The sequence below is a fragment of the Zea mays genome, chromosome 4 (assembly GCF_902167145.1).
Source record: "Zea mays cultivar B73 chromosome 4, Zm-B73-REFERENCE-NAM-5.0, whole genome shotgun sequence".
Classification (NCBI taxonomy): Eukaryota; Viridiplantae; Streptophyta; class Magnoliopsida; order Poales; family Poaceae; genus Zea; species Zea mays.
Window position 1 is genome coordinate 185158854 of NC_050099.1, and position 18510 is coordinate 185177363.

An 18510-nucleotide genomic window follows, 5' to 3' on the forward strand; every position below is an offset into this window, starting at 1 on the left:
ATATAATAACATGATAACTTATGTATAAATGTATGATATTCTGTTATGAGAAAAGGTCCTCGAGCATCTGGTTGGTCTTGGTGACGGTGACAGAGACTTCAAATAAGAAAGGAAACAAAAGTGCATTAATCTGCACATTCAAAACTGTCAAGCTCACAATAAGATAAGACAATGATCAATTTATGATGTGCACATTCAAAACTTACAGAACTTAACAGATGCACGTTGTGTAGTTGAACGAAGCGATGACATGCATGTATGATTGATGAAGGTTACTATGTCATAAATAATTACAAAAATCTGAACAAAACTAATAAACCACTTCTTATAATGTTGAACACTAACAAATCAGAAGGAAATATCCCTAACTGAGATTGTTTCGCCGAAGACATCGACCAATGCAACAAATGGATCCAAAACTGACAAGTATTAAGTGCGCTTTTGCAAGTCCATGTCAGTCAACAAATAGTAGCGCATAAACTGAAGATGAGCATCCTTCAAAGCTTTTTACTCCAGATGTAGCTTCAAAAGCTGATTAGCCATCCATTTGTCGTTCCGCTTTTTAGGGACACCGATGGCCATTTTCTGAAGAACTCTTGCATTAAGGATAAAATTAGCAAAATTGACATCTGATTTGTTCCCTTTATCTCTTATTATTTTTCTTCAAATGGCAACAGAGGCAGTAAAATCGCACTAAAGCAAAAAAATCTCTCCAAGCAAAGTTGGCGAAGAGTAGAACGCTCACAAGTTTCTGGAAACGGATAAGCTATGATGCTAGTAAGAACCACCAATAGCCTTCAACTAAACCAATCTAAGCATGAACACACAAAATTTAGTGCCAGATTCAGTGTCCTAACATTAGATTTCTTGTGAATTGGTGGGGCAATTGAAACAGTAAACTATCCTAACAATAAACATAGGTACAACCTGGTAAATTGGTAGGGCAAATGAATCGACAGCCTTGGAACCTATGAAACATCAATAGTCACTTGGCCATGGTCACTGGATCATTTTAATTATACGACTTTTAATACTATGAAACTTTTAGAGCATTCACAGGAGGTCGTACCTAGCATTTTGGACATTGCAAACAAACTGTATTGCATTTCTTAAAATGAACATGTTAAGAAAAAACTTTAACACACAATTCAGTTTGCGTGAAAAATAGATTGAAGTAATTCAAAATGCACAAAAACATCTAAAGACATTTCCAGAAAGAATTAATTCTAATCGGAATAAATTTTGAATTCTATATGCAAATCTGAATTAAAAATGAGATTTGCTTGAAGGAAACTCCAACTCAGATTCATAGTCTGAATGTTTGATAAAATAGACAAAATTCCTCTAGACCAGCTTTCCCATTGATTGTAGGAATGAAACCTCAATTAGAAAAATGAGACTGAACTTTGATTGGAGGGAACACAGCAAACACACGATAACAAGCGTGCGATGCACTGCAGCCCTATACGATATACCAATATGTGTTTCTTAACAAAAGAAAACTCTACCTACACTACCGGAATTCGGCTCTTTGCCGAGTGCCGGCGGCTTTGCCGAGTGCTTTTTATCGGGCACTCGGCAAAGTCGACTTTGCCGAGGGCCGCTCTCGGCAGAGTCCTGCGCTCGGTAAAGATCTTGTTTACCGAGTGCAGGGCACTCGGCACAGCCAAGCACTCGGCAAAGACTGTTTTGCCGAGCGTCAAGCACTCGGCAAACATGGCTCTCGGCAAAGGGCCGTTAGCGGCCGTCTACAACTGACGGCCGTCAGCCTTTGCCGAGTGTCAAATATCTGGCACTCGGCAAAGAGAGTCTTTGCCGAGTGTCCTATGTAGACACTCGGCAAAGCATATTTTTATTTTTTTTATTTTGGTCACCAAACTTTTTGTGGTATGTTCCTACACTATGTAGACCTACATGTACCATTGTGGGACGATTATAACAGTGTTTTCTATAGCTAGTACATTTAGTTTGTTTATTTGAATTTCTTCGGAAAATTCAGATTTGAACTGCAAGTCCCTCGAGAAATGGAAAACAGTGAATGCAAAAATGATATTCATGTTATTTAGCACAAGTTACGGCCTATTTCAGGAACAGACTGGAAATTTTGAACACCATGCTCACGAAACATGATCGCGAACTTGCGATCCAGTTGTTTTAAAATTGTATAAAATACAAACAAAGTCAGAAAATCATGAAAATTGTCGACATGTCATGATATCATATGTAGAGGCTATGATAAAAATTTGACACTGTTTCGTGAAAATTGTCACGCACTATGTGTACAAAACTAGCTGGTCTCCATAGAAGTTTTATGATTTCATGTGAAGGCTGGCTATGTTTTTACACATAGTGCGTGACAACTTTCACGAAACACTTTCAAATTTTTATCAGAGTCTCTACATATGATATCATGATATCTCGGCAAGTTTCATGATTTTTTGAATTTGTTTGTGTTTTATACAATTTTAAAACCACTGGATCGCAAGTTCGCTGTCTTGTTTCGTGAGCATGGTGCTCGAAAAATCCGGTCTGTTCCTGATGTAGGCCGTAACTTGTGCTAAATAACATGAATATAATTTTTACATTCGCCGTTTTCCATTTTTCGAGTGATTTGCAGTTCAAATATGAATTAACCAAAGAAATTCAATTAAACGAACAAAATCTAACAGGTATAGCAAACACTTTGATAATTGTGCCAAATTTGAACATGTAGGTATATATACTGTAGGAAGGCGATAGAAAAAGTTTGGGGGAAAAAAGAAAAAAAAATAAAAATCTACTTTGCCGAGTGTCTGGTGGTGACACTCGGCAAAGAGAGTCTATGCCGAGTGCCTAAGATAGGACACTCGGCAAAGTAATTTATTTGCCGAGTGCCTGCCATTGGCACTCGGCAAAGTTATTTTTTAAATAAAAAAAGAACTTTGCCGAGTGTCTCAGATTTGGCACTCGGCAAAGTATATTTTTAAATTAAAAAAAAATCTTTGCCGAGTGCCAGATCGCGGGCACTCGGCAAAGACGATGAACTTATCATCACCACGCGCCCGCGGGCCCATTCGTCTACCACAGAAACCGCCGCCGTCATCGCTTCACGCCGCCGCGCCAGCCCGCCCGCCCGCCCGCCCGCCCTCGCGCCGCCGGCCGCCAGCCCGCCGCCGTGCCATCCCGCCGCCGCCCCAGCGCGCCGCCGCGCCAGCCCGCCCGCTCGGCCGCCCTCGCGCCGCCGTGCCAGCCCGCCGCCGCCCCAGCGCGCCGCCGTGCCATCCCGCCGGGCCGCCCTCGCGCCGCCGGCCGCCAGCCCGCCGCAGCGCCACCGCGCCCGCCACACCCACGCGCCGCCGTTGTTCTTCCCCGGCTTCGGCCATCCACAACCTCGCCATTTATTCTCCGGCCCCGGTCACCACGTCTCCGCCCTTTGGTCCCGCATTCGACCACCGAAGGTGATAATAGAATCGGTTTAGTGTTATTGTTATTGTTATATAATCAGTTTAGTGTTATTGTTATAGAATCGGTTTAGTGTTATTGTTATTGTTATTATTATAGAATCGGTTTATTGTTATTGTTATTGTTATAGAATTGGTTTAGTGTTATTGTTATTGTTATTGTTATAGAATCGGTTTATTGTTATTGTTATTGTTATAGAATTGGTTTAGTGTTATTGTTATTGTTATTGTTATAGAATCGGTTTATTGTTATTGTTATTGTTATAGAATTGGTTTAGTGTTATTGTTATTGTTATTGTTATTGTTATTGTTATAGAATCGGTTTATTGTTATAGATTCGGTTTGTCACTCAATTCCATATAATGTGATGGTGGATATGGATGTCGATTAAATGTGATTGTCGGCCATCGTGCCGTTGATATATGTGCGTGTCAGCCATCGTGTTGTTACTTTTATTTGCAGGTTTTGAAAACCTCCCCGTGCAGGGGAGGTGTTGCCGAATTTTTTTGTTGACAGGCTTGTTTATTTTTTGCAGAGGTCTTTCTAGCCGCTGCGGGTCTGCCTGCACCGCGTCACGTCGCCACTGCACCGACCCGCCACAGCCCCGCTAGCCTGACTCCACCGCCACCCTAGGTATAACCTCTATTTCCGCATCATGGTCGTAGATCACGTAACCCAGTTAGGCGTCTCCCGTTCGAAAGTGATACGGTGTAGATATGCAGATCTTTGCATATCTACAAATGTATCAGTTTCGAATTGTCCACGTTTTTTGGACAGCCCGCGGTTGCGTAGATGGTGTTAGTTTCCATGCTCTACTCCGGTCCGAGAAAGAGTTTCGGCGTCACCTCCCTGTTGTTCTCCGGACAGTACACTCTCCCTGCCAGGACGTGTATCCGGAGAACAGCGGGGAGGTGCTGCCGAAATTCTATCTCGGATCGGAGTAGAGCATGGAAACTAACTCCATCTACGCAACCGCGGGTGGGATTAGGACCTATCCTCACCTATTAGAAGGTAGGAACGTAGTGTACATGCATTACATGTCTATATTAAACTATACTCGGTTATATATGTTAGAGGATGGAGGACCGTGAGTGGATGTACACGGGCCGCGTTCGACGTAATGATGTCACCCCAGAATGGATTAGGAAGACCGATGCTTTCGTGGAACGGGCATATGGCGAAGCTGCTAAAGGAGCTAGCCTAGTCCCTTGTCCGTGCAGCAAATGTGACAACCGGAAAAGAAAACCAAAGAAGACCATGGTAGAACATATTTGGAAGAATGGATTTACGCCGGACTATACTCGGTGGATCTTCCATGGTGAAGCGCATCGCACGAGAGAGGAGGTGGTGAGACAACGCGTCGAGGATTACGATGCTGATGCCGGGGTAGCAGACATGTTGAACGACTATCACGAGGCACAGTTCGCCGAAGGACGTACGGAGGACGAGCCAGAGGCGACCGCAAAGGCATTCTACGACATGTTTGACGCGGCACAGAAACCCCTTCACGGCAAGACAAAGGTTTCTCAACTGGATGCCATTGGGCGTATAATGGCGTTGAAGTCGCAGTATAGCATGAGTCGAGACGCCTTCGATGGTTTGTTGACAGTTATTGGCAGCCTGCTTCCGGAGGATCACGTTCTGCCAAAGAGCATGTACGAGGCACAGAAACTCCTTCGTGCACTCAAGATGACGTATGAGCAGATACATGCTTGTCCGAAGGGCTGCGTCCTATTTAGGAAAGAACACACTGAGGCAAAGTACTGTCCGAAGTGTAAATCGTCTAGGTTCATGGAGGTAGACTCTGGTGATGGACAGAAGAAGCAGCTCGACATCCCCGTGACAATCCTACGCCACCTTCCGTTCATACCGAGGATCCAGCGTCTATACATGACAGAGGAATCCGCGAAACAGATGACATGGCACAAAAAAGGCAAACGATACAATCCTGACAAGATGGTTCACGCATCCGATGGTGAAGCATGGACCCACTTTGATGCCATTCACCATGAGAAAGCCAAAGAGGCTCGACATGTTCGTGTTGCGCTGGCCACAGATGGGTTCAATCCCTATGGAATGACCGCTGCCCCATACACATGTTGGCCCGTGTTCGTTATCCCCATCAATCTCCCCCCCGGCGTATGCTTTCAAAGACAGAACATATTCGTGTCGTTGATAATTCCTGGACACCCGGGGAATAAAATGGGCGTGTACATGGAACCTTTGATTGATGAATTGGTCCGTGCTTGGGAGGAAGGGGTATGGACGTACGACCGAGCTACGAAGACAAACTTCAAAATGCATGTTTGGTACCAGTACTCCATGCATGACTTTCCGGCGTACGGGCTATTTTGCGCCTGGTGTGTTCACGGTAAGTTTCCATGCCCAGTTTGCAAGGAAGCTCTTAGGTTCATTTGGTTGAAGAAGGGTGGCAAATATTCGTCATTCGATAAACATCGACAATTTCTCCCTCCTGACCATGCATTCCGACAAGACATCAAGAACTTTACGAAAGGTGTTGTGGTGACAGACCGCCCACCTGCAATGATGACTGGTGCCGAAGTTCGCGAACAGATAGATGGTCTCGTGGCCAACCCAGAAGGTGGTTTTGTGGGATATGGTGAGCAACATATGTGGACACATAAGTCGGGCTTGACTCGGCTCCCCTATTATGATGACCTGCTCCTTCCACACAACATTGACGTGATGCACACTGAAAAGAATGTCGCCGAGGCACTTTGGGCGACAATTATGGAGATTCCTGATAAGTCAAAGGACAACGTAAAGGCAAGAGTGGATCTGGCAGAGTTATGTGATAGACCAAACCAAGAGATGAAGCCGCCTAGTGGTGGTAAGACATGGAGAAGGCCTAAGGCCGATTTCGTCCTGAGCAGGGCCCAGAGGAAGGAAGTACTACAGTGGATCAAGATGTTAATGTTCCCTGATGGGTATGCAGCTAACCTTAGTAGGGGGGTGAACTTATCTACTCTGCGAGTCTTAGGGATGAAGAGTCATGACTTCCACATATGGATTGAACGAATTCTTCCGGCGATGGTTCGAGGCTATGTCCCTGAGCATGTCTGGCTAGCGCTTGCAGAGTTGAGCTATTTCTTTCGCCAGCTTTGTGCAAAAGAGTTAGCTCGGACCATGATTGCAGACTTGGAAAGGATGGCACCCGTGTTACTGTGTAAGCTGGAGAAGATCTTTCCACCCGGCTTCTTCAATCCGATGCAGCATTTGATTATTCATCTCCCATATGAGGCACGAATGGGGGGGCCCGTGCAGGGACGTTGGTGCTATCCAATCGAGAGATGTCTAAAGAGTATCCGAAAGAAATGTAGAAATAAATGCAAAATCGAGGCTTCCATTGCAGAGGCATACATACTGGAGGAGGTGTCAAACTTCACAACAACTTACTATGGTGACAAACTGCCGAGCGTGCATAATCCACCCCCTCGTTACAATGATGGCGGCAATGAATCGAACCTCAGCATTTTTCGAGGGCAACTCGGAAGCGCGAGTGGTTCGACCACCAAGACCCTGAGACATGAAGAGTGGCGCCATATCATGCTATATGTATTGACCAACCTTGAAGAGGTGACGCCATACATGGAGCAATTTATTCATGAATTCTGGCGTCGATCAAGGGACCCAACTCCACAGGAATATGATACCCTTCTTAGAAAGGGTGCGGGAAATGGATTGCCCGATTTCATTTCCTGGTTTAAACATAAGGTACGTGCTTAGTTTGTTATTCCAAATTGCTCTTACGTGCGAATAATATAACAATCTAGCGTGTTTGAACTTGCAGGGCCAAAGAGAGCCGTCTATGAGTGCCGAGTTGAGACAAGTAGCCAATGGCTTTGCCTATAGGGTCAGGAAATTTTCTGGGTATGACATCAATGGATACCGTTTTCGCACAACAAGCTACGACCAAAGTCGGCCCAATCGAAAAACCACGTGTTCTAGAGTCTTTACGCTCGGGCTTGACGAGGTCGAGTATTATGGAAGAATTGAAGAAATATATGAACTCAATTTTTATGGTTCCAAACCTCTTACTCCAGTGATATTCAAATGTCATTGGTTTGACCCTGAAGTTACGAGACGGACACATTCTAATCTTGGGATAGTCGAAATTCGACAGAATTCCACCTTAACAGGAGACGATGTCTACATTGTGGCCCAACAGGCCACACAAGTGTATTATCTTCCATATGCGTGCCAAACGAAACAACATCTTAAGGGTTGGGATGTTGTGTATAAGGTATCACCGCACGCTAAATTACCTGTTCCAAACGATGAAGATTATAACTTAGACCCGGACACATATGACGGAGAGTTCTTCCAAGAAGATGGGCTCGAAGGGCAATTTGAGATAGACTTAACCGAAGCGATCGGAATGGAAGTAGATATTGAAATGGTTGTTGATGACGAGGATGATGAGGTGCAAAATGAGAATGACTTAGAAATACTTGAAGGCAATGCCAATGACGAAGTTGTGCCTTCAGATGATGTTGACTATGAAATGGTTGATAGTGATGATGACACTTATGATCCGGCTAACCCGGACACATATGAAGATTATTTTTAATCGATGTAATGCTATATTTCATTTATTTTGCATATGTTTCTAAATACATATTTTTTTATCTGTGCTTAATTGTTTACTCTTAATTGCAGGTTGTTGGACAAAGATGGTGGGCGGTGGGACGAGGATGAGGAGGGGGAGGGGGAGGGGGAGGAGGAGCACCCGTAGGACGGAGGAGGAGGCGCAGCAGGACGACGCTGTACAGCAGCAGGTGGAGCAGCAAGCCGCTGTCGATGCGGCACAGCAGGACGACGACGATGCGGCGCAGCAGGACGACGACGATGCGGCGCAGCAGGATGACGACGACGACGCCGCCGCTCAGCAGGGCGTCTCAGGTTCTGGCTCCTCAGGTTCGAGGAGTATCTACCTGCGAGGTCCCGCGAGCCTACCTAAGCGACCCATTCTTCGTGACAGACGTCCCCTCATACGACCCGATGGAGAGAGGTAGGTAACTTTAGATGTTGTTGCTGCTTTTTCATATTATATGTTCAAATTAATAATAGAAACTAATACTTCATCTTAATCACTTCGACAGGTCTTGGATGGTTTTGGAGACTGCAGGGGGTCACGGCCGCAACCCCAATGGCATCCTCGGCCTTCTATGCCGGGAACACTTCCCTGGGCTTGTCGAGTACGCCGGAGTGACGAGCCCAGCGTACACCTTCGACCACTACGCCGTCGCCCCCGATGCAGTAGATCGGGACGGCAGACAATTCAACAACAAGGCGGAGCGGGTCAAGCAAGAGCTGTGGGTAAGTCTTTCTCGCACTATATTGTTTAATAAGTCGCATTTGTTGCATATTCTTTAAATAATGTATGGATACATCGTCTTTGTATGTAGGATTTCTTCAGGTGCGATGCTGGATACGAGGCCAGGGCGGATGTGGTGTCTACGACGTGCTGTAAGAAGCTCGTCGTGGACATGCACTACGAGGCGCGCATCCAGGCCATCGTCACTTACCACGGCTCCATCCTTGGGGAGAAGGTGACCAAGAAGGACGCCCGAACCATGTCATTGACTGCGGACCAGTACTTGCAGGTAAATACAAAACTTTATTATTGGTACTAAATATGCTTATTCTTATCTTCTGATATGCGGTGTACTTATATTTTTTTAGATGATTCCTCATTGGTGCGCCGCGCATCCTGAGTGCTGGGAGAAGATGGTGCAGAGGTGGTGCTCGGCTGAGTGGGACGAGGCGCACAACGCTAGCCGGGAACGGCGTTTGCTGATGCAAGGTCCCTCCCACCATCAAGGCAGCCGCAGCCTGGGCAAATACGCGGAAGCATGGGTACGCGCTCTTTTTTATTTAGGTATATAACTTTCGATTAGACATGATTTCTAACCATATCGTTGGTTTTCTCGCAGTCGGCGGCACATGGTGGCGCGCCTTGCTCCACGTTCTCGGCATATGCCATGGCCCACAAGGGGAAGGCGACGTCCGACGTCACCTACAACCCGGATGACGGGCCCGAGGCGTACACCAACCCTGCCATCCACAGCCGACTCAGTGAGTACACCGCAATGGCCAAGGAGGTCCATGGGCCAGATTACGATCCGAGGACCGAGGACATCGACGGAGATGTCCTCATGAGGGTCGGAGGAGGCAAGAGGCATGGGCGGTACTGGATTGCCGACGGGGCAATCGACTCGTCCTCCACTCCCACTCTCTCTCAGGTGCGAGCAAGGAGCACGAGCGCGAGCCCAGCCATACGACCTCGGCAGGACACCTCACAGCATCGTATCCAGCAACTCCAGGTTATTCCTTATCTATTCATCGTTCATTAATTTTTATATATCTTCTCTTTGCATTATCGTAACATTAGGGCGAAATATTACAGACTCAGCTAGATGATGAGAGGAGGCAACGTGAGGAGCTGGAGAAGAGGATGTCGGATTTGTTCGCGTACGTGCAGAGCCTTGGCGCCGCACAGGGTCATGCTCCACCACCTCCGTTGTTCCCTGCAACTGACCCTGCTGAGTTCACTACTCCTGTGAGTATCAAAATTTTAGTACTGCATGATATATATTCATATGTTCTCACACATACAATCTATTCTCTGTGCAGCGTCAATCGGCGGCGTCGAACAACCCTCATGCTTCGTCCAGCCCTTCGCCGAACCAGTCCAGATGCCCACCTCGTTGATGATCCAGACTTGGTCTTGTGAGTGTTGGTGATGTTTGGCTAGACTTGGTCTTGTGAGATACTTGGTGATGTTAGTGATGATCCAGACTTATATCTGTTTTGTGATGATCCAAACTTATATTTGTGAATGTTGGTGATGTTAGTTATACTTGGTCTTGTGAGATACTTAATGAGACTTATGTGCTGTGAAACCTGATTTATGTGGTGATATTTGTGATATATATGGTGTTGATGATAAATGTGTTGATTCTGTGATGCGAATGATATATAATGTGATGTGAATGATATATATCTTTTGTTTGTTTGGATGGAACAGCAAAAACAAATAAAAAAGGGACATCCTGGTCACTTTGCCGAGTGTAACACTCGGCAAAGGTCGCTTTGCCGAGTGCTATGACCATGGCTCTCGGCAAAGAAGGAAACCTGGGAACCGGTAAAGCCATCTTTGCCGAGTGCTGACCATGGCACTCGGCAAAGAAGGAAACCTGGGAACCGGCAAAGATGTCTTTGCCGAGTGCCGTTGCCAAGGCACTCGGCAAAGGGACTGGCAAAGGGGCCCACTGGAGGGTTCTTTGCCGAGTGCCAGTCCACCAGACACTCGGCAAAGAAACCTCCTTTGCCGAGTGCCTACTAGGGCTCTCGGCACAGAGACTGGCTGTGGGGTCCACTAGACCAGTCTTTGCCGAGTGTCGCCGTTGGCACTCGGTAAAGGATCCGTCACCGTCACTTGGCGCCGTGACGGTGACTTTTCTTTGCCGAGTGCCAAATGGCACTCGGCAAAGTCTTTGCCGAGTGCCCGACAAAAAGTACTCGGCAAAGAAGCTGTTGCCGATGTACAGTTCGCCGAGCCTTCTTTGCCGAGTGTTACACTCGGCAAAGGCTTTGCCGAGTGTAAAATAGCCTTTGCCGTGTGTTTAGAACACACGGCAAAGAAGCTGATTCCGGTAGTGCTACCTACCCGTGTTCAAGATATTCCCATTTCACAGTTATCCACATTATAGTCATAGAACTGATATTTCAGACACCAAAAGAATATCTGAAGTACAGCCAAACATAATAATTAAGATTAGAAGTATGTGGATGTGTCACTTACAATGATGGTCAGCACGTTGGTCTTTTCATCAATCATGATATTGCCATTCTGAAGATCATTGTGACAGAAACCAATCCATTGGTAATCACCTGAGCACTTGTTCTCCAATGCAGTAATCTGGTTCTCGAGACTGTCCAACCAAAATTCCTTGGCTTCTTTAGGAGGAGCAGCTAGGTAATAATGAAAATTGGCAACACTTCCACTCAAACCAGTCAAATGTGTATTGACCAATGACAATGTTAAGTATATCAAGCCCATATATTACAGACACATATGGGCTTGGTATACTTCAAAAAAAAAATATGACACATCATACTTTGTATGCCACCATTTTATATCATCTATTCCACACCAGTACCAAACTCACATTAAAGACTCACAGTAGTATTCATAAAACCACCAAACACCAAGCATCAGAAAAATCAAAAGAATGAAGCACACAAAACCAAACCTTGTAGTCATAGAGGTCACTGCCAGCATATCCACTGCTCTCACTCAATTTCCCACTAAGTATACGCTCCACGCCATTGTCATCATCCAATTCTTGATCTACATCATGAAATCCATTGCCCTTGGCTTCCAAATTACCATCAACAGTTGATGCTTCAATACCACTATCTTCAATTTGAGATTCAGGTGACAAGGAACATCTGAGGTGTTCATCCTATAAAAATGGTAAACATAGATGATCAATAGGAAGTGATGCTTTCTATCTCTCTCATGTGCAAACTTTTAAGCACTGCTAACGTGATATATGCTCAAATACATTTTTCTTGAGACAAATTCAGTGTGGATACTGCAATGATCCAAGGCTGAAAGAATCTTACATGAAAAATGCCCTCATATTCCTCCAAGAGAGTTGCGACAATTCCTTGAGCACTGTTTGCTGCGTTTGCTGCAGCAAGAAGCTGCGCAGAATCGTCACCATCCATATCAAATACTTCATCCATCTCAGATTCACCAGCTAGAAGTGGACGCAACAGAAGAGGCGCCATACAGGTAGCAACTGCCGATGCAGTCATTCGATTTTCAGAAGTGTGAGATGCAATAGTGTGCATCATTTTTAAAATTCTACACCAAAAAAATACACAAAATGCTGATATGCAAAAACATTAATTGTTATTCTATGCTTTTGTTGCATCACTAAAATTAGATGTTGTCTTAAAAGATATAGTAAATTGTGACACCACATAAAACCATATTTATCTTAGTCATAAAGCTCTGATTCAGATATGCATGTCTAGAAATTACAGATCAATTAGAATATGAACTTAAAATAGACATAATCAAGACTGCAAAATAGGTTACAAATGTATACACAAAAATAATAGCCCAAATTCAGCTCCTATTTCAGTAGCAACAAGCTAAAAGCTAACAAATGCTACTCCATCTAATCTTAATCTTCCCAAAATTTGTTGTATTCTAAAACTTACACATGTATATGCAGCTAGGTATGGACAGTGTTTTGAAGGGTACAACGGTGAACTATACACTCGTGTTATAGCTAGCTACGATCACAACAAACAGTTGCGCCTCTGGAAGCAACAAAAAACTTCACTGCCATCCGCTAGGCAACATAAAAAAACAAAGACCTTTCCTGTGTACCTATATATTACCATCAGCTATAGGTTACTCCAATCAGTGGTTCTTAAAGGGACATACTTTGGACGGTCATTTTCGATTCCTCTGAAGCCGGTTGTTCTTGACGAGACCATAGGCATGGCAAGCACCGATGAAGCGCTTATGGTGCTCTCCCCAAGGCCAAGGGACATGGAGCATGCAGACTACAAATAAGATCAGGTGAGAGAGGCAAGACTTGTGACAGATTTATATGGTACAATCAGATCTAGGAAGAAACAAAAATGACCTTTGCCTTTGAAAGTACACGTTTTGCATTTACTTTTACAGAAGTAACAAAAGAGATGCTATCATCTGTGTCTGTCTCCTCCATCAGCATCTTTCCATTTCTGCAGTGTCTAGATTATATATCAAAACACTGAATGCAATACTGAACACAAAATGCAATAGAGCAAATCTTGAAACTTTCTACAAGTTCGTGGAATAGAACATGTCTATGTCAATTATGGAGTCCTCGGCGGTGCTTGAACCATCTTTCGTATCACCTGCCGACAGTTCACCAAGAGTCAAAATATTCTATGTGCAAACACATGAAAATCAACGTTTTACCAACCTTTACTATCATCGGGTGCTAGCAAGGAGATCCCAACAAAGACAAATGTCATGCCTAACACAAACATAATTATCCTGAGTGTATCAAATACCTGACAGCAAAAAAACAGAATCATCGGTTTATAATTAGGAAATGCATGATTCACTTCATTATCCGATTATAACAAATAGGAACTTACTTGATATTCTTGAAAGTAAACAAATCCTATACAAATAGAGAAGAAGGTCCAAGTAATTTGAAACATTGGAACAATCAGTATTGCATCAAATAATGACAGCCCTTCATTCAATCTTGCCATCTGTCACATAGGGCATATGGAACTTGTAGTGTTAGCAAATAGTGTTAGCAAATACATTTCCTACCATGTAACATGTTGAAAACTTAGCTGCTTCTAAACCATAAGTTCCCATACATGACACCAACGACAAATCGATCAGTTTCATGGAAGTCTCTATTAGACCCTTGTTGAACAAAACTTGACTGAAAGTTGAACTTTATAACCAAGTATCCATGTTTCATAGGTTCTATGCCTGCACTGCTAGCTACAACATAGAGAAGACAGTGAAATCATAGTTTTTATTTATAGGATAGTCTTACATAAAATCACAAGATCACATGAATTCAATATAGTTTTATATTATAAGGTAGCCCATGAATTCATCAATTCAGCCTTTTCTTTTGTACAACAACACTAATAAATGGCATCAAAGTTACACCTTTTCTAGACCCTGTACATCCAGTGCAATAACTTAGCTCCTTCCTTTCATTCCTTCATCTAGAGATTGATTGACATCCACATTTGGTCTCTTCACTTCATCTAGAAAGTGGCATGTATATTTGTCCATACCACATCTAAGACAGAAGTCTCAATAAGCTGGTGCTATAGAAAAAAGTAGAATGATGAAATGTCTTGAAATTGTTCTGGTTTCTAAAAGTTATTATGCATCTGTTCTAGTTCAGAATTGAGCATATCTGAATAATGAAATGGAGATCCCAAATAGTCAAAGTTTTACCTTCAATGAAGTAGGTCGAGCATGGGTACCCGCGGGAGGCCCCGACAACGGCGTGGGCAGATACCGTGCCTCGACGCTGCCAAGGAGCCCAAGAACCCGCCACTGTGACCAATAAGAGCGAGAATCCCAGGGAGACCAATAACACAAAATGAGACATATTCACGTTTGGTTTCTTTTCTTACTATGTTCGGTGTTAGTTGCCTTGATAACTTATTCCATTGCATTACATGCTATGGGCAGCAGCTACTGCATGGTGCGAAGATGAGAGAGGAGCATGCTTTCTGTGGCCGACATTGGCAGCCCGCCAACGAACACCTTGGTGCCCTTCGTCGTTCGACGATCTGCGCGTAGCCACACATCACACAAAACTCGGGGTCACTGGCATAAAATTCTCTCCACAATCCATAAAAAACAAAACAGCATTTCTCGATAAACACTGACCTTGATCATCATACCCATCCCCAGCGATGGCGCATTCTTTTTTTTCTTGAAACAGAATAGACTAACATTTAAACAACAAACCATACTTGCTATTTGCAATAGCCAAAAGGGGAAATAGACAATATGCTTATGACACAAAGCTAGACTTTTAATTCAACGAGGATATATATAGTGATTTGTGCAAACAAAAATCATGGTCGTGTGAACGGAACATAAAACAAACAATTAAATAGAATGCAATGTGAATTAGAATTCCTACATAGTATGAGCTGAAGTTGCTTGCCAGTGATACATGATTCATTCAAGTAATGATAGAGCATAAAAAAATTATAGACCTCATACAATCCATGTTTCACAGGAACCCCAACTGCTCTTCCTTAACCTTATAAAGATATGGAGAAACATCACTTTCAACCAAGGATCCTCTCTCCACCAATACACAAGCTGCTCTTCCTCCCTCTACAAACAGTAACCAATAACATGGAGTTCGAGAAAGCTAGTAAGAATGGATACATTTCTCATTATACTTTATAAGATATGTTAAAAGCAGGTTTAAAATAACAAATGTGCAAACACAGACTATTGTATATAAACCACAAAAAATTAGACAAAAATGATAACCATCATAGATCAATTACCTAACGATGTTATTAGTTTTGAGGTAGATTGTATTTTCAATCACTGTAGAATTATTAGAAATGGTGTAAATTTCTAACTAAACATTTAGGCATCCAAATATATGTTGAGATCGCAATCTCTAAGAAAGACGCCTCCAGTGCCATATAGTCCCTCTCGCTGAACTTGAAATAGTCTAATTTCTTGACTATCTCTGTTCATGGTACTGAAGAAGAGATCAGACAATCAGATCATACCAAGATTCTCACAAAGGTATCACTCGACACTGCCAAATTCTCTCCATGTTGTTCCTGTACAACCAGATTAACAGGTAGATCATACTAAACCCATTTTTCTAATGCAAATTGTAGGCTGAATTATCATGTGTAAGCGTTGATGGTGTGGCTGGTGAAGACAGTGACATGGCTCACAACATGGAGTCTATTCATTCTCTATCAGGGAAAAGAACTTCTACGAAAAAACTAAGCCATTTTCTGTCAGAAAAAAACTTGAGGAAAAATAACTAAATTCGTTATCGGTGGGCACAAAAACTTAGTGGAAAATATCTGAATCGAAAATCTCATGCAATCTGAAAGCTGCTAGTCACAAACAATGTACTAAAACAAAAGGAATCAGAAAGTACCAATGCATAAATTCATTGGCAGATAATTGGACGGAGATCGCTCCTTAGTAGGTCTACTGAAAGTTGATAGCGAGTTCAAGTCTCTGTTCAGATAAAATCAAAGATGAAAAATGGCTCGCCAAAATCCACTGAAACTGCAAAAGGCCTAAAAATCAAAGATGAAAAATGGCTTGGAAATGAGACTGATCACAAAACACTAATTTGCCATTTATAAGTAAACACTAATTTGCCATTCATAAGTTTATCTAACCTGGACCACCCGAGTTTATCCTCAATCAGCCTGCTGAACGTCCTTCTTTTTTCATCAATAAAACGCCGATAAATTTGTTCCACATTTGATAGATACACCCTAATTAGTTCCCTTCGGTACTGGCCATCAAGGCAACGAAATGGACGGTCTATCTTCTCCCTCAAATATTAGAATGCAGAAGCAGACATGGTTATGCAAAGTAAACAGATAATTCTAACTTGAGAATAATTGATGCTAATGTTAAATCTAAGACACAAATAAACAGATACCTAATGACTTGAAGTTTGGCTTTGATGGTAAGAACATCCTGTGCAATAAAGCCATCGATGTAATTCTGACAGCTCCATAAACTTTTTCCACCCCCAATCATGCTCTTTCTTCCAAAACCGATGCAGTGTATATAAAACACTACTTTCAGTAAACTGAAGTTGTACAAGGCAAGCAAAAGCATGCTATTTTAGATGTAGGCACTAAGAAAGGCAGATAGTCATTGAACTCACCCGAATACTTAGATTTCTTAGGGTCTTTATTAATTAGAGCTATTGTAAATTGCGCAAAGTGACTCCATCCTAAACAAAATAAAATCATATTGAAGATATGTGAGGAGTCACAAACTGAAGTGAGTCAAATACAATGCATCAAATTATGCATCTACCTGGGAGTAGCTTATTATGGTCAGCACAAAGAAAGAGAGAGAGGTGATTGCAGACACCACATCCTTGCATATCTTCATAGAGAATTGGCAAAAGAAGAAACACAGCAAAGGGCCGGCCAAAGTTCGACACATGTTTGTATGTATCAGTATAGCCTAACAACACAAGGTGCACCTATGAAAACATCACAGGCCACAAAACGGTTAAAAGCCTTAAACCTGTGGCTCCTGCACTATTAGTTCAAAAATTGATTGGAGACTAAGTTGCCCCAAAAGGGATCAGGAGTCTCCACACTCAATCCCCATGAGCACAACCCAAAACCAGATCCATGCAACCACCCGCAGCCCAATCCGTGAGCCACCGGAGCCAAGCATTGCAGAAAAAACTGGAACATTTCTCTCTCCCGCCTGCCCGAGAGGCCGATTTCAACCTCCCAAGCGCTACCAGGATCCACACTCACAGACAACATGCACCAAGATCCGGCTGGCCCCCTCACCTGCTTCCTGAACATGGGCGAGTCATCGAGCCTGCTGAAAAACATGGCTGCCTCCACCAGTCCCGCCGCCGCTGCCAGTTGTTCGCTCCACACGACCACACAGCCACTACCTCCTCAAAGGCCGCCGCGGCATCTGATAATCTCGCTCCGTGGAGACCCACCACCTCAACCTCCTCCACCTCCTCTCCGGAGAACCGACACTCCCTCCACCTTCTGCCGCCGCGCGCGACACTGGGAACGCGACCCACAGGCACAACCCTCCGACCGCGCTGGCACCAAAACCCTAGGCAGCAGCCGGGAATCGGCGAAATGGCGGCGACTCGCTTGGGGGGCGCGGTCGTGGATGGAGCGGAGGGGGCACAGGGGGCGCAGATCTCGTACGAGGGCGTGTCAGCGTCTAGAGCGGGGGCAGCGAGCGCAGTCGTGGATGGATCGGAGGGAGGGGGCACAGGGGCGTGGCGGCAGCTCGAGCAAGAAAGGGGCGGGCCGGCGGGGGACGACGAGCGCGGTCAGATGGAGAGGGAGCAAGGGAGTCCGCCGGTGGTGGTTAGGTCAGATGTTGGTTGAAGAGGCCGCACGCTGGGCCACAGGTTGGGCCATACGCTAGGCGCCGCTGGGCCTGGGCCTCTGGTCCACACGTGAATCACTGCCCTGCACGAATCGTCGACACAGGCACGTTGGCATGTCATTTGTTTGATTAGTGCCACACCGGTTATTGAGAGTGACGAAGCATTGCTTATAAGCGCAGCTGTGTATGACAAGTTGCTCACTGAGAGAGATGGAACAGAACGTGGCTTATGAATCTGGGTAAGTCCTGTTTATTTTGTTGCGCGTACGAATGGGGCCCACATGTTAGAAGAAGGCGTGTAACGGACCCACATGTTAGAAGAAGGCGTGTAACAGTGGCAGAACACGTCAGAGGCAGGCTACTATTGCTTAC

At 44.3% G+C, this 18510-nt stretch overlaps 1 protein-coding gene across 11 annotated transcripts; it reads right to left on the reverse strand.

Annotated features, from left to right (window-relative positions):
• Positions 1–233: 233 nt before the first annotated feature.
• Positions 234–18093, reverse strand: LOC103654239 (probable magnesium transporter NIPA8). Of its 11 annotated transcripts, XR_002269230.1 has the most exons (17): positions 17571–18093; positions 17077–17248; positions 16922–16990; positions 16691–16798; positions 16422–16580; positions 16172–16254; positions 14914–15372; positions 14655–14813; positions 14473–14548; positions 13638–13757; positions 13460–13550; positions 13136–13391; positions 12931–13052; positions 12096–12274; positions 11720–11932; positions 11269–11398; positions 234–585 (listed from the first exon to the last, which is right to left on the reverse strand). XR_002269230.1 is itself a non-coding variant. In XM_020552751.1 (14 exons), the coding sequence occupies exons 8-14, from the start codon at positions 14694–14696 to the stop codon at positions 12891–12893; spliced, it is 672 nt and encodes a 223-aa protein (XP_020408340.1). In that variant the 5' UTR covers positions 14697–14813; positions 14914–15372; positions 16172–16254; positions 16422–16580; positions 16691–16798; positions 16922–16990; positions 17077–17248; positions 17571–18093; the 3' UTR covers positions 12683–12890. The 11 variants fall into 11 exon arrangements, 1 of the variants encoding a protein (XP_020408340.1); XR_002269225.1 differs by having other exon boundaries at positions 13638–14548; XR_002269229.1 differs by having other exon boundaries at positions 14473–14813.
• Between the last annotated feature and the right edge of the window lie 417 nt (positions 18094–18510).

Coding starts and splice junctions, on each gene's coding strand:
- LOC103654239 (XM_020552751.1), bottom strand. CDS start 14,696: ATGCAATGGAATAAGTTATCAAGGCAACTAACACCGAACATA. Junction 13,392..13,459: donor AGCACCCGATGATAGTAAAG/GTTGGTAAAACG, acceptor AACTGTCGGCAG/GTGATACGAAAGATGGTTCA. Junction 13,053..13,135: donor GTGTACTTTCAAAGGCAAAG/GTCATTTTTGTT, acceptor TCTTATTTGTAG/TCTGCATGCTCCATGTCCCT.